The sequence below is a fragment of the Opisthorchis viverrini genome (assembly GCF_000715545.1).
Source record: "Opisthorchis viverrini unplaced genomic scaffold opera_v5_16, whole genome shotgun sequence".
Lineage (NCBI taxonomy): Eukaryota > Metazoa > Platyhelminthes > Trematoda > Opisthorchiida > Opisthorchiidae > Opisthorchis > Opisthorchis viverrini.
Window position 1 is genome coordinate 2,873,136 of NW_008751672.1, and position 16,571 is coordinate 2,889,706.

General features: G+C 43.3%; 1 protein-coding gene across 1 annotated transcript; it reads left to right on the forward strand.

The window, feature by feature from the left end:
• Positions 1–3,774: 3,774 nt before the first annotated feature.
• On the forward strand, positions 3,775–9,852 carry T265_01525 (hypothetical protein; the record flags this gene model as incomplete). Its single annotated transcript, XM_009165566.1, has 3 exons — positions 3,775–3,978; positions 5,454–5,632; positions 9,619–9,852. The coding sequence occupies 3 exons, from the start codon at positions 3,808–3,810 to the stop codon at positions 9,695–9,697; spliced, it is 429 nt and encodes a 142-aa protein (XP_009163830.1).
• Positions 9,853–16,571: the final 6,719 nt, after the last annotated feature.

Here is a 16,571-nt window from a genome sequence, read left to right on the forward strand (position 1 = left end):
TACCAGCTTACTGATAGGAAGTTTTTCACATCAAGCAAACCAACAAAATAGCGTTGTAGAACCACAGCGGGTTGCTTGGTTCATTTATGGGAAGAACCTACTTAAGGGTGATATCACATCAGAGAGCGGATACAAGTGACAAGAAGGTTTCTTGCGCTCGTTGAGCACGCTACATGTTGATTTCCCAATACACGCACTACTAAACTTTGATGTGGTAGTCAGCCCATAGATTTGCTATTGGGACATATTCTACTCCGAAGGATCGACAAGTCATGAAAACATGACCCCCAAGTCGCCCAGAATGACTAGAAGTCATCAAACAGAATTTGAGTGAAGTGAGATAGCAGGTCACTGTGGGTTGATTCTACCAATTTTTTCATCCCAGTGCTCGTTCAGTCCAACCCTGGTGTTCTTGTTCGTCTCGTGGCTGAGAACCATAGTTTGTCCCACGGGTGTAACGGTGATTCTACTAATGGGGAGGCATGCGAGTAGTATGCGCTGTTCTTGAAAATTCGCTCTGCGTACCTTGAAAAAAAAGAGATCTGTCGCGGAATTTGTGGAGTCGCTTTTTAGCATTTTTGGTTGTAAGCAATGAATGATTGGAGTCAAGGAATATACAGATAAGTTCAAGAAGACGCGTTCAGGAGAAGATGGATGTCCAGTTTTTGTAAATAAGATGCAAATGAGAGTTTTGCTTCCCTGTCCACTAGTCTGTAGCCGGTCAGTTGGCATTTTCTAATAAATAACTTCGCAGCAAAGGCCATCTTCCACATCACCCCATCGCTCCATTGAACCAACAGATCACCAATACTCCAAACCCTCAATTAAACGACCAGCACCTCATGTCAGTTGATTGCATTCCACCGATATTGTTCCGGCATTCGAAGAGCCGTAGCGATACCGCAAAGGTCTTCAAATCAGAACGTCCAACGAACCACCCAGTGAGACTGAGTAATACTTGTCTAATCATATGAACACGAAACAATGAGTTTCGTTGTTCATTAGTAGTTAGTCGGATGGTTGTTGATCCGTTCGTATAAGTTGGCGACTGACTTGGAAAGCTTCATCACTCATCGAGGAGACATAGTCACTGTATGCACTGATGAACGGTGATCATTTCTCCACCTCTGTATCCTAGCTAATCATTCTCCAAAACCCTACTTGTTATATTGGTAGTAATATTCTTATGAAAGTTAGAACATACGTTAGATAATAACAACCAGGAGTACTGATGACATAAAACTACTCAACGGTGACATTATTTTTGAGTATCTACAGAATTCAAACCACTACCGCGTAAAGGGGCGCCCTTGGATGACAGAGAATTATCCTGAGAGATTACACTGTTAGCACGCCAATGCGAGGAGACCTTCACATATCTCAAGATCAAGTCCAGAATTTGATGCACAGACGGAAAACGAATTTTGAAATCCCCTAACTTTTTTGAACATTTCATCCCGAAATTACGGGTGAGACAAGACACCCAAAGCAGATTTTGAAGGTGCCTTGTACTCACAAATTGAAAATTCATGTTTCAAGAGTTGCAGTCCCTGAACGTGCACTTACAGCTCAAGGAAAAACATAGGAAACTGCCGAGAAATGTGCATACATCTACGATTGTACCAGCTCTGACGGTCAAAAAGCTGGAAATCAATCTTCAAGCATCGATGCCCAGTCTACTTGACTGATTCCAGCGTTCATAATCTGAAGCGCGTGGGACAACTAGTTGCTCTTGATTTGATATTGATGTGTGCTGTGTATCGGAAACAAGATTTAAAGATACAAGCACCGTCCCATCGCTGTCCACTCACTTCCGTCTGCGCACCTCTAGTGATCCGTAGGTTGCTGTGGCTGGATGTGCAGAGGCTGGTATCGTTTTAGTTCAACGGGCAGAAGAACATTTGCTTGAACGGATACTCGTTGATAGTCGCTTATTTACAGTTTGTCGGGAGATGTCCGTGGGGTGGACTCACAAGCGAGAACCTGATCACAGTCTCATTATCAAATCTGCCTACGCCCTAAACGATCAGAGCTTTGACACCATCAAAGACAAGATGTATGACGCCTTGAATGCGCTGTTGCGACAACCTAGATATCGTGGTGGTTGCCGGAGATCTGAATACAAAAGTGGACAGCATTAACGCACCGGAGACTCAATTAGGTGGTCGACGTGGATTGGGCTAGTTATGAATGTACGATTGCTCCAACTATGTGCAGACCACAGGCGTTTCATGCAGTACTACCATCCGAAATGACTGAAGTCGTCTGATGAAGTCGGTGCACGAATCTCGTTTTTCAATAGGCTTCCTTTCTGACGTCAAAGGAACACCACTGGGTCCTAAGGATAGTGTGACCAGGCTACGGTGAGGGCTATATCACTGTATGGTTGTGAAGCATGATATCTGAGGACAAGTGTTCTGAGGCGTCTTCAGGATTTCAATTGCTGATATCGGGCGACTCCGAGGATTTTGTAAGGGCATAAAGAAAAATGAGTATTTGCTTATCCATCATTTGCTTCAGTTGCGGAAAACATTCAGTGCTACCAACCGCGGTGCTTGGGCTATATGTTACGCATAGTGAGTCACCGTCTACCTGGATAAGTATTGTTCTCCGTGAATCCTTCAGTTTGGACTAAACAGTGATGCGGACAACGTTCAACTTGACAGAATTGGTCGAAGGAGATTACGAAGAGTTTGGACGTTGCTAATGAGTTGTATCATCCAGAGTTGGGCCCCTTTGACCCCTTCTGCACTTGTTTGTAAGAAATTGCGGTCAATCGATATCAGCGATGTTCATACTGTCTGTTTCTTTTCAGGCCGTATGACTGGGCACTTTCTCATGAAGTCTTTTCTTCTTTACTTAAGGGCATTAAACATAACCAAATAAGCTGCTGCTGTATGACAGCTGAGCATCAGTGTGAACACCGACGTTGCCATGGGAGTCTACTGTGACAAGTAGCTGTTCAGCAGGGGCCAAGGAGGCTGAGATTCAGATAGCAATAGATAAGAAAAATCCAAACCGCAGTCAGTCCAGCACGTCTGGATAATCAACTAATGGGTTTCTTCATGTTCGTGAACCGTGATTCGGATGATTTGAGCTGGTAAAGCAGTATGCGAAAATATAGCTGAGAACACGTTGCATCGTATCAGGAGGTTCGAAATACCCATGTTTTAGGTTTACTATTATCCTTGTGCAATTCGTCAACGAAACGGTTTTCTGAATGCTGCCTTAGATTGTTAGATTCAGTTCAGCGTCAAGGCGCGGATTTTATCGATCCCTTACATCGTTGGAATCTCATTGGTCACAGTTTTTTAGTAGAATGCTGCTAGATGTGAAACGAATTCTACTACTGCAGCTCTGAGGTATGACTAAGTCTGAGCGATCGATTTGTCAGCTGTCTGATTGTTCTTGTCCTCTACTTGCTAAGATTGTGTCGAAGCTTTGGAGCACAAGTAGACGGAGTTCCTGTCTTTCCAGTCCTGATTAGATCACGTGGTTGACAAGCCCCAATTACCTATCTGCATTCACGATTTGACCAACTCACGTCATAGCAAATCCATTGTGAGTGAACTGACCTGAAAGTACACCCTCGCGAGGTTGAACTCACACTGCCGATCCACAGTACCAATCAAGGAAAATGAAGCGTAATTTAATCCTAGCTTTGGATTGGTGGTTAGCGGCGCAGCTATCTCAGTCTGGTTGTTATGGTTTCTGTGTTGGTGTGTCTTAACCTTGACAGTAGTGCATTTTCTATCGTATAAATTTTTTTGATAGCATAAACCGACAGGTAGAAGTCATACTTCGAATATGTCTGACGAGCGAGCTGTTGTAAAGAATGCTGACATGCCAAAGGAGATGCTAAATGATGCTCTGGACATGTGCGCACGCGCAACAGAAAAATATGGACTCGAAAAAGACATAGCTGGGTTTTTGAAGAAAGAGATGGACAGAAAATATGGCCCAACGTGGCACTGCGTTGTTGGACAACATTACGGAAGGTAAGGGTCATTTCAATCGTTCTTAATAAAACGAACTGGGTGTTTAAAGCTTACTAGTTCGGATTATTATCGCAATCAGCAGTTTTATTGGTTTCTGATACTTCATGAGACATTGACTTGTTCATTGTATTCTAAACTAGTCGATAAATTTACAAGCCCCCAAAAGCTTCGAGAGAATGCTCAGTCAACCATGTCCAGTCTTTTGGGTTGTCACAAGCCTAAAGTCGAACACCATTTACTTCTTGTCAGCGGTAGGGAGGCTTTGGTGTTTTAACTCTGAATTTTACTCTGCAAAGCCAAGTAGACGTATTTCGGAGAACCCAAGGAAAGCTCACATTTGCTTTGTGATGAAAGAGGTTAATAAAAATTGTGGAGCAAGTGGATACGGAGCGATTTTGGAGACGGGGATCTTCCGGATGGGAATGGAATACAGCGTTTGCACTTTAGCGCCAAAAATATGTTTTTTTTGAAAGAGGTTAAATTGTGGAGCAAGTGGATACGGAGCGATTTTGGAGACGGGGATCTTCCGGATGGGAATGGAATACAGCGTTTGCACTTTACTTTAGAAAATATGTTTTTTTTGCGCTGAAAAATGTAAGTAGTACAACATAAGGTTGACGAAAACTCGGGGACTGCGCCTCCTGATGAGCCCCAAGAGGGGCGAAACCGGTCGTGGACTGTCGACGAATTTTCAGCAACCTTATGAGTAGTGATTACGAGTATACATGTAAATTTATCCTCTTACGAAGTTTTCTTTTCATTCAGAACTGTGCGACTTTGCCTCCCAGAATCTTCGTCTACTTTGACTGGTCACTAACACGAAGTACTTTTTGCGCTCAACGAAACGGTTTTCTGAATGCTGCCTTAGATTGTTAGATTCAGTTCAGCGTCAAGGCGCGGATTTTATCGATCCCTTACATCGTTGGAATCTCATTGGTCACAGTTTTTTAGTAGAATGCTGCTAGATGTGAAACGAATTCTACTACTGCAGCTCTGAGGTATGACTAAGTCTGAGCGATCGATTTGTCAGCTGTCTGATTGTTCTTGTCCTCTACTTGCTAAGATTGTGTCGAAGCTTTGGAGCACAAGTAGACGGAGTTCCTGTCTTTCCAGTCCTGATTAGATCACGTGGTTGACAAGCCCCAATTACCTATCTGCATTCACGATTTGACCAACTCACGTCATAGCAAATCCGTTGTGAGTGAACTGACCTGAAAGTACAACCTCGCGAGGTTGAACTCACACTGCCGATCCACAGTACCAATCAAGGAAAATGAAGCGTAATTTAATCCTAGCTTTGGATTGGTGGTTAGCGGCGCAGCTATCTCAGTCTGGTTGTTATGGTTTCTGTGTTGGTGTGTCTTAACCTTGACAGTAGTGCATTTTCTATCGTATAAATTTTTTTGATAGCATAAACCGACAGGTAGAAGTCATACTTCGAATATGTCTGACGAGCGAGCTGTTGTAAAGAATGCTGACATGCCAAAGGAGATGCTAAATGATGCTCTGGACATGTGCGCACGCGCAACAGAAAAATATGGACTCGAAAAAGACATAGCTGGGTTTTTGAAGAAAGAGATGGACAGAAAATATGGCCCAACGTGGCACTGCGTTGTTGGACAACATTACGGAAGGTAAGGGTCATTTCAATCGTTCTTAATAAAACGAACTGGGTGTTTAAAGCTTACTAGTTCGGATTATTATCGCAATCAGCAGTTTTATTGGTTTCTGATACTTCATGAGACATTGACTTGTTCATTGTATTCTAAACTAGTCGATAAATTTACAAGCCCCCAAAAGCTTCGAGAGAATGCTCAGTCAACCATGTCCAGTCTTTTGGGTTGTCACAAGCCTAAAGTCGAACACCATTTACTTCTTGTCAGCGGTAGGGAGGCTTTGGTGTTTTAACTCTGAATTTTACTCTGCAAAGCCAAGTAGACGTATTTCGGAGAACCCAAGGAAAGCTCACATTTGCTTTGTGATGAAAGAGGTTAATAAAAATTGTGGAGCAAGTGGATACGGAGCGATTTTGGAGACGGGGATCTTCCGGATGGGAATGGAATACAGCGTTTGCACTTTAGCGCCAAAAATATGTTTTTTTTTGCGCTGAAAAATGTAAGTAGTAGAACATAAGGTTGACGAAAACTCGGGGACTGCGCCTCCTGATGAGCCCCAAGAGGGGCGAAACCGGTCGTGGACTGTCGACGAATTTTCAGCAACCTTATGAGTAGTGATTACGAGTATACATGTAAATTTATCCTCTTACGAAGTTTTCTTTTCATTCAGAACTGTACGACTTTGCCTCCCAGAATCTTCGTCTACTTTGACTGGTCACTAACACGAAATACTCTTTGCGCACTCCTTCATACATATCCCACGGGAGAATGATTTCCAAAGAAAAACAGGTCTAGTCGGTCGTACCAGAAAAATTGTTGCGTTCCACAGGAAACAGCATTGATATCATTTACTAAGCGAGTTGGTTTTAACGAGAGATACAGCTGAACGTGTCGTCAGCCAAAATGTTGCACAGAGGCCACCCCCATGTGCCGGTTGAAATGACACCAAAAGTATCGCGGCATGTTTCTTGATACAACACTATTCATAAGTTAATCGAAAACGCTTCGGCAGCCCACGACTAGTTTCAGGCTTTCTTGAGGTTCATCAAGCTGCAGTGCGTGGTGGTCGTAGCTAGTTAGAAGTTATGCCCTGGGGTTCCCTACGACTGCTCTGATTTTTTAAACGGACCATAAAGGCCAAACCTGGGCGAAAAACTCAAAGCACGTCGCCGTTACAAGTTGGTTTTCCGTCTAATTGACTCCCATAAGTTTTTGCTGTGAAGGTGATCTACTGCGACTCTTTGACGATAGTAACTTATTCAAATGAATTCCAAATTCGACATAATCATTTATTCAGTTACCTATTTGCTTGTTTATTGTAATGTGAAGCTCTATTATTTGAAACATTCTGAATGCAAGAAAGATCGGGAGCTGAGTAGAGTTCGCGAGAGAACATCACGAAGCAGCGAGTTGGTAGATCTAACTCGCAATCAAATGTATCCATTCTCAGAACCAAACTTTCAGCGGTGGATTGACCTACTTGTACTTATATACGTTTGTCGTTACCCTTCTTACTTTCGTAATCACGCCAACAAACGGTGGTGGTTGGAGGTACAGGGTCGACGACATAAGATGCGGACCAGTCGCAACGGGCAAAGTGTCCTTGGAATTTTCAAACATCATTTTCAAAAATCTGAACTCTTCCAGATGTAGCTACATTCACTTTCACATCTCATCCGAATAAATCCGAATAAAATAAAGCTGTGGCCGATTTATCGCAGTGACCTCACAGTAAATTTTAAAGTAAGTGAGTTTTGGTGGCTGAGAGCCACAGTAATTGCTTAGCTGAGCATATCTGATGGCCCGTGACAAGATGTCTGACTGCAGGAGTCTGTAGGGGTTTTCACCTGCGAGTCAATCAGGCCTAGAGAGGCACTTCCTTTCCCATTTTAGTGATGAGACAGTATAATTTGACCCACAGGGACATGTGAGTTGGCTTATAATGTGTGATTAGTCCGTAATAGGTTCGTACGCTTTCACGACATGTGATGTTAAACCATGAGTCCAAGTGAAAATGTGTAGTTCTACCGCAGTGTCTATCCACTTTGGTGTTGGGACGTTACCATGGACGTGGCGTCATCTATTTTGAAGGACGTTCTCTGATCTGCATTGTCAAAATTTCTGTGTATCCTACTTAAAAGATGAGTACTTCAGTTCACCATGGTTCACTATGCTTTTTTGCCACCGGAAATCACGTGCTTTGAGGTTTACAGAAGCCGGTGCAACAAATCGATCATAGTCTGTTTAAATGCAGTCTGATTTGATATGTAGACTGACTAAAAGTTCATAAAGTAACAGTTTACGCTTCTGGTCCACAAAGAGCTGACCTATGAAATCTGTTATCACATAGAAAAACCCTATTTTTGGAGTCACTATAGAGACCGGTTGTTAGTCTCGGTACTGACCAGGCACCAAGAAATGCTTGATTGAACCAACATTCGTGTCATCATTATATTATCAACATCGACAACCACTTAGGGAATGATGATCTGGGTTCATCTGTTTAGCTTTCACTGCAATAGAACAAATGGAATACAAATTGAAAGCTTTCCAAAAAAGCAACAAAGAGATGCAAATGTTTCTAGCTGTAATATACCCCACAAATTTGCCCCACATTGCGATTGGAATTTTTAACAAAGTGTTTCCTGTCACCTGTGGAGAGGTTTTCCGTTGTTGAAAGTTTTGGTAAAACGTCAAAAGTGTCCCTTTTTTGGAGTTCACGTTTATCGTAAATCGTCTAATAAGAGGATGCAGGTGGATCATGTGAACGCACTGCTGTCAGAATTGGTTCTCAGAAATGCATCCGATTAGCTCTAACAACCACTCTGTTGTTCACCCGGTGTCAAACCACAACTACTGTCATGGTTGATGGAATCTCGGGGACTGCGCCTACCTGATGAGCCCCAAGAAGGGTGAAACCGGTCGTGGGCTGTCGAAGAGTTTTCAGCAACCTTGTGAGTAGTTTCCTTCATGAAAATATACTGTCACTGTCATTTGGTAACGCGACCCGCGTTTGTATACCCCAAGAACACTCTTAACTGTACGGGACTTCCAATATGGAATCACGTGACTCTTGGTTACTCGGGTGCATAGATTTTTGACCTCAGTAATAAATAGCAAAAAATGGGCTCAGAATCTTCATTGTGTTGGTAAGTACCATACTGCCACATATTCATTTAGAGGATTGTGGAGACTACGACCTAGCCTGGACCTAAAGTTTCTGCAACTTTCCGAGGTTAATTTGCACCCAGATTATTCAGTCAGTTTTACGAGGTTGATGACCTCAGATATTTGTGGTATCCTGACACGCAGCCTCTTCTGTTACTGTCATCTGCGTACCAGGTGCATCTTTTATTAACCCGGTTGTACTGCATTGATCCTAAATGTGATGGTGTGGTCAGCGGACGATTTCGTTATTAATGTCAATTTTGTGGTTGACGATAACGATGATGCCTTGCGCCAGTGTACTAACTTCGAGACGATCACATACAAATAACAGAGGGGTTCATCTGATACTTAGAAGCCTGTTCCACGTAGCCGGGTTGCAAAATCTTTGCCTCTTCAGACGCATAGAGGAAAGTATGCGCGATATCATGCTGGTTAATCTGGAGAGTTGGAGGTCTCGCAGATGAAGAAGTTCTTCCTTGTCGCCTCCTCAAACGCTAAGGCTGGCAACTAATTGATGTCTACCTATGAGAGTGATGGGGAAGAATGTCGGCTGGATCACCTCAAGTTACCTGAGAACTATGTCTGAAAACTCTGCGAAAACCAGGTGATGTATATGTTGGCCCCATATTTTCCCTGGCCCATTCTCTATAATCAGCTCAGACGAGCCAAAAAATAGAACGACGTAATGATTTAGCAAACATTTCACATATATGGGTTGATATTCACATGATTGGACTAATGATTGCGTCGCACGGTAAAACATTGTTTCATGTTTGTAACATGCTACAATTATACATCGTTTACATACTCAGTGTCCTCCCATCTCTTCCCTACAGCTATGTGACACACGAAGCCAAATGCTTTGCTTATTTCTTCCTTGGTCATTCAGCTGTCCTCCTCTTCAAGTTTGGATAGAAAGCTATCCAGTTTCCGGATTAGTCTCCCGTGTGGTGTTCTGACCACCGTTGTTGGTGGACACGCAGCCACAGCTATGATATAATCTTGGAGCTTTCTGAGTGATGTGTGATTGATCCTTTGGCTAATAAAATGGTGAGTATTTTGGATACTAAAGTCTTTCTCTAAAGCGGGACCAGCAGGGATTCGGGCAGGTTTCGCGACAGACGGATATCCTATATGCGGCGATTAGAACCTGTCATGAATGTTCAGGGGATGTGGAATGGAAGAAATTCATTTTCCTTCAACTTCCTTTCCGTCTGACTTGATTTTATTCAGTGTTTGTCTGAGTATTATTGACAAATCAGTCACACTCTCCATGTGTGGCCACGGCATGATAAACCCAGACCATTGTCTAGGGCGCTTTCGTGTTGTTAACCCGAAGTGCCCACCATCGCTTCATCTCAGTCAGTGTTATTTTGATCAAAGAGAGTTCGAACACACGGCACGTAACATAAGCCGGGAAAGCGAAACTCCCACCCCCCACCAAAAAAGAAGAAGCTATCTAACAAACCACCGGGATAAGAGGTAGGCATACCGCAGCGCAACCCAAACTTTAAAACAGCTAATAAAATTACAAAGAGGGATTACTAGATACTCCTCAAAACCCACATAAACGCAGACAAGTAAGGAGAAAGTGCCATTCCGTTGGGTACTGACGATGCCTCCTCGACTAGGGAAGGAAACTTGGCTCCGGGAGCAAGTCAACCGCCATCTGATCGACCACCACTAAACGCAACCCAGCTACCAATATTTGGACACAGTGAGAGGCAGATTCCAAGTTTTTAAATGCTGTTAAGAGAGGCAAGTGAAACAGACAGTCTCAGGGATGATTGATGCCCTGGAGTAGCTCAGAGTATGCAAGCACTTTTAGGTTGCCATTGGTGATGAAATTTCGGCGGTGAGTAGTTTATCCAAAGGTCAGATCACACTTGGTCGGCTTTTGTTCGAACTGCAAAAGTCGATAAATGTGAGCAGAGATGTCACGTTACGTTAGTTACGTTAGTTTTGGCGTGACAATCGAATCCCTCTATGAGGGTTCTGAAAGTCAAAATGGTTTATTGTAAGGTCAACCGCAGATGAACAGACGTATTTACACATTTCATGCAACTTCGTTTTTCTGCTTTGGTCAGGTCTGGTGGTAGCATCGGGTTAGTAATGCTGAGGTACGTCAGGTGGTCCTAGAAAGAAGGAACTCTCTCGCGATAGATGAATTACTCGCGCTTCATAGGTTGCACTGGTTGCGGATGCCAGAAGACCGTCTGTCTCCTAGTGCTCTTTTCCCTCAGCTCTGTGCTGAGTAGAAGCGATTGAGAGGTGGAAATGGCAATGCAGTAGAAAAAACACTAACCAATAAACTTAGTCGGGTGGACAACTTCCGCCCCCTGGATGGGGACCCCGGGACTCAAACCACCAGTGGTTAATGATATTGGCGAAAATGGCTTAATCGCACAGTCAGTAACACTCGTGAGTCAAAGCTACCGCCTTGAATGCGTAGCTACCCTATTTCCGAACAAGCTGAGCATGCCTTCGCCTCCGAGGCTTGGTTGTATGTTCCACTTTACCGTTTTCGGATGATCAAAACTGTAGCAGCTGCAACCAATTTGCCTATGACACACGGTTTACAGCTGATAAATAGATTGATTGATTGATCGATTGATTGATTGATTGATTGGAATACTTCTTTAACCCTCATTTATTAAAGTTCAGACATGCCCTCTTGAAAATACCCGCTAAAAATCCACCGTAGCTTTACGAAGGGAACTGCATTTCACAAGCTACCGGCTACCAAATGTTCACTTCTGACGGACACTATCTGAATAGCTTCAAATTTCTGATGTTCTCGCACATACAGTCCAAAAACGTGCATTTATTTCCGGGACCGAATCGTGAAGGGGAGAATAAAATCGTTCCACTTCTAGTTACGTCATCATGATGCCCTGAAAACGTTTTGAAACAGTCGGGACAATCAGTCAAGTGTTTGCCTCGTCTCCCGCAATCCGACACACGGTTTTCGAGGTTGCGGTGACATGGATATAAGTAATCACTCAGTTGAGCCAGACAAATCGAAGCTCAAAAATGGACAAAACGAGTCAGAAGCCTGGACAGCCGACAAAACCAATCGATAGACCAGTCTGTAAGCCCCGTAGATCCTCCTCTAGTCCAGGAGTGGCAAAGTACTTCAGAAGATGCTTCTGATATGCCGGGACAATCAGATTTTGGAATAATTCCTTCAGGAAAAGTGTAGTCATGTCTTCACAGTTCGCATACATGCATATGAGTTTCCCTTTTTCGTCTCTGGTGTCAAAAATCATGCTTCTTTCTGACCTATTCTTCGGCCGCTTTAGATTGCGAATGGTCACTGCTACCATAAGATGTGAACGAATTCACCTTCGCGATCTGGATCAACTTTGTATTTTCGCGCACGTGACCATAACCTCATCACGAAACTGAGCACGATCAATTTGTACATTACTGTCTGTCTCAGCTTGAATAGTAATGTAATTCTACATAAGTTCACTGTTTTTGGATCCCTGAATTTTTTTTCGCCTGTGACCCCGATGACAAAATCTGTGGGCTGCTATTTATTATTCTGGTTAAGCTTAAGGTTACCGATAGTGTGATCTATCATCCTCAGAGTGCTACATTATGTAAGTTTTCAAGGTCACGTCAAACTGTGATGTATTGTTGTCTTAGTTATCCGTCCGTTAAGAATTTGAAAAAGAGAGCGACCTTATTAGAAACCTGTTTGCTTTGAGTACCAGCAGTCATGGATAGTCTAGTCCACATCGCAGGAACCGCGGAGGTCAAGTGTTGTTTAGATTCAACATTTAGAAACCACCATACCTGTCAAAAGTTGGTATTGGTGCGTTTTGTCATTCCAAAGACGGCTCGGCTGTTTTAAGGATACAACAGATGTCATTGACCCTTTACTCTTCCTGGAGGAACTGATCTGACGTTTGTAAGATCAAGCAGAACATGTACACTTTAGTGCAAGTGGTCTCACACTCAGGAGATCTTCCTCGGATCTCAGAATGAAGAAACGTTGTCATAGCTCTTCTGTATCCGCAGATTCCTGTTACGGAAGAAGACTGAAAGACTTTGGAAAGTCAGTATTAGGTAGTGTCACCGGAGTATGGCCCAAATTCACGACGCACTACGGGCGATTAGTGATAGTTGTGTCATCTTTTCAAAAACTGCTGACTGGGATGGCGCAATCTTGTCCACTAGCTATCCAGCTCTGCTACATTTTTCTGTGGATTTCACGACCAGACACCATATAAGCTTCAGTAAAAACAAACTCTCAGAGAGAAGGGATGCAGCTGGTGTGAACTTTAGAAACGTAACTACTTAGGAAAACAAGGGAAAGGAGGAAAAAGGACATTTGCTATTCCGAGGATTTTGGTTGATTGGTCAAATGGATAATCTTACTTTTATGATTTGAGGGTGAAGTTAGCAGAACAAGCACCTGGTAGGCTTGACTGTTCATTATTCCTAACCAGGTGTATGGCGCGAGTGTGAATCTCCAGAGATTCCACGCAGCACCGCTGTGCACGTACCGAGGGTCTCGTCTGAGTTCTCTGTGGATATTCTCGTATCATTTAACTGGGTTAAATCAAACCTTGTTGGCTCTCATGTTTGAAGCGTGAGGTGAAACAAGATGGTTTACAGATGACAAAAAGACGCTACATAGCACGGAGAAGATCTGAGAAAGTTTTATGCAAACCTAGAAAATAGATATACCATCACATTTGCTGAACTTTCGGTTCAGATTTTCAGCAGTGCTTGGTACGTCGGATAAAAAGGATTCTCATGGACAAAACAAAGTAAGCAGTCGCAGTCGTTTTCGATATCTTTTTCTGTTAGCCAACAGTGAAGTCGGAGAAGTACGTCTGTTTGGGTGGAATTAGTACAATTAAGGGGAGTCTTCGGGACTTACTACCATAATTACCCTCAAGCGCCGGTAACTCATCGTTACAGTTTGAGGCCATCCATTCATCGAGTGTCTGCCACCACCGACACCCTAAATTTTTCTTCCTAAGCATCTTCAGAATCCTCTTCAAATATCTCTGGCGATGTTTCGTATGTGACAGCGAACCACTAGAACCCACTTCTCCATAATGAGGATGTGAGTGCGGATAGTGTGCCCAGCCTTTGTGGGCTACGATAAGATTTGTACTGTACCACCACATGTGCCTTTTTAACAATCCGATCGATCGGCTCTGTGTACCCACGTGATCCACATCTCCTCTCTACCTTACCGGTAATCCAATACATCCACTGACGTTCAACACGTCATTTGCTACCCGACCCATTCCACTCTGAATGCTTCAAGCTCATCTCGGAATTATGTGACACATGTTATTCCATTCGTGTCAGTCCACCTAAACATCAAATGGATGTTTGAAATTCCAGCGTCAGCTTGTGTATTCGGCGTTTGATATCTGCAGGTGACAGCATTCCATTTGGCGTTTAAATCACTACGTTTGAATTACGTCAGAGACGTGAGTTTCCACTGCGCTTTGAGTAACCGACTGGTGTCTGCCTGTCTCTCATGTTGTGTAATACGATTCGCGTCAATTATTTTTGGTAACCTAGGCAGACCACGTAAACTTCGTTTACTGCGTGAGGTTTGTCAGCCTGAGTTATGCCTGTCTCCGTGAGACCAGTGGCAGATTATGAAAGGCCTACAACTGAGATGGGATATTCTGACTGGCAGCTGATGCATGTGAAGATCGCTCGTTCCGAAATTAGTGTTTCTGGTATTCCAACTCTCACTGGATCAAGTTACGTAGTTTTTGCTCTGCATGAACCCTTCTCTCTGCTACTTTTTGGATGCAGTTGTCCCAATCAATCTCACCTGTTTGTATAAGACCTTTTGAATTTAGGCATGAGGCTCACGAGTTACAAGCCACTCAACTGGTGCTCTCAATGAAATTCCCTCATTGAACGAATGCCAAGAGGATCTTGAACAGTCAATTTTGAGTTTGCTACATGAGTCAAGGATGGTTCTGTCTGGCCTAAGGGACCTAGGCTGGCGTGTAACGCAGTTTCTATCTGAGGGATTGACACTAATGGCAAATTCCCATTTTTGTCATCTGATGACTATTTGCGCGTTTCGGATCGGCACTGCCGGTTTTCTTTCACCGTTACACCTAACCTGACCGTGCTCAGTGAGTTGTCCTTGGACACATACGGTTTTTCTCAAATGTGGGTGCTAAACCAAGATTACTGTGTTTGAGCTACAAATGTTTATTCTTTGGAGTCGTACTTTGAATTCGCACTGGCCACCAAGGTCTTTCCGGTGTACAAAGGGATAAATGGAAGAGGCGTCTTCTAAGCACGACCTTCTATCCTGTATGACAATTTTGTGCATGAAGTCACTGACAGCATTGACTAAGGGCTTCCTGTGACCTAAAATGGCTCATATAAGCAGATGATATGTCTTAAAAGTTGTGAGCATTGGAGCTTCCTATTCAGAGGGATTATCGTTTCATTTTTGGACTACTTAACAAGTCAGCTGTACACTTTTGGTCTCGGGTCCTGTGCTCAAACATGTCGTCAAACGGATTTACCAGGCCTGCCACAAGTTCAGACAACTGAAGACCTTCATTGCGGAAAACAGTGTCATTTTCGGGAATATGTACAGTTTTGAAACATTTGAGAATGGTTACACCCAGAAAGGAGATGAAAATTCAAAACCACGGCGGACTGTGCTCTAAAATGGTATAGCATCTAGAGATCTGGCGATTAGTCTTCGTAAACGCCATACAGTGAAGGTGTTTCTCTATCCACGTTTGAACAGGAGAATCGCCTGATCATCCAGGTAGAAGAAAAGCAGGTGTTTGGCATCGAATGTCACAAAGCTGAAACACAGGTATAAGTGAAGTTCGGTGTAATATACAGGTGGAGGAAATTCTCGGACGCTTCAACACGTCAGATGGAAATGAAGTTTGATGAAGTCGTCTCATATTGGGATGTAGGGATACAAGGCTTTGGTCGTTGGCTTGTTCGCTGAGCTGTGCACAACCACTAACACAGCTAAGCACAACTTCGATCCCCAATAACGCACTGATGATGTCACCTCGATTGGTGATGAAACGTTTTCAATCAAATTGCCCAGCTCAGCGAACAAGCCATCGACCATATAGGCTACCTTAGTTACCGAAATTTTCCTCTATATAAGGCTTTGCTCTCCGCAAGGTAGTTTTTTTTAAAAAAGGTCAAATCTTTGTAACGTACTACTCATAAGGTTGCTGAAAATCCGTCGACAGCCCACGACCGGTTTCGCCCTTCTTGGAGCAGTTCCTTAGCTTCCATTGAGGCAAACATATGTTTTAATTGAAAATAAACTGTATAAAATTTGCCAGGTGCGTTCATTTGCACACAAATTTAGTTTTTCTTGACGGAAGACTCAACTGAATCATAGGTGAATCCCTCGTCTTTGATATTCTTTAACTGAATTGTTCTCAGGCAACCGATCAGATTGATAGGATTACCGCAGACCTCTCACGACATCAGAGCTAAATTTAGAGTAGCGATCAAAACTTGATAATTTTCTAGGTTTTTCGGGTCACGTTTGGCAAGCACTCTCGCTTTATTTCTGTTTGCATCCTGATAGGTAAGTAGTCTCCTAGTGTAAGTGTGTGCGGATTTCTGTAAGTTTTTTTTGCGATCTACTCCAAGTTTGAATGCCATGTCTTCAGCTGCTCCCACAAAACCCCCCGAATAAGCGTAAAGTAATGAGTTTTGTGCATCTCAGGTGGGCAGTCAGCCCTCTGTGTGCATGGTGTGATTTTAGCCGCCACAGTCTATCAACAAGCCGTCCTGGGTT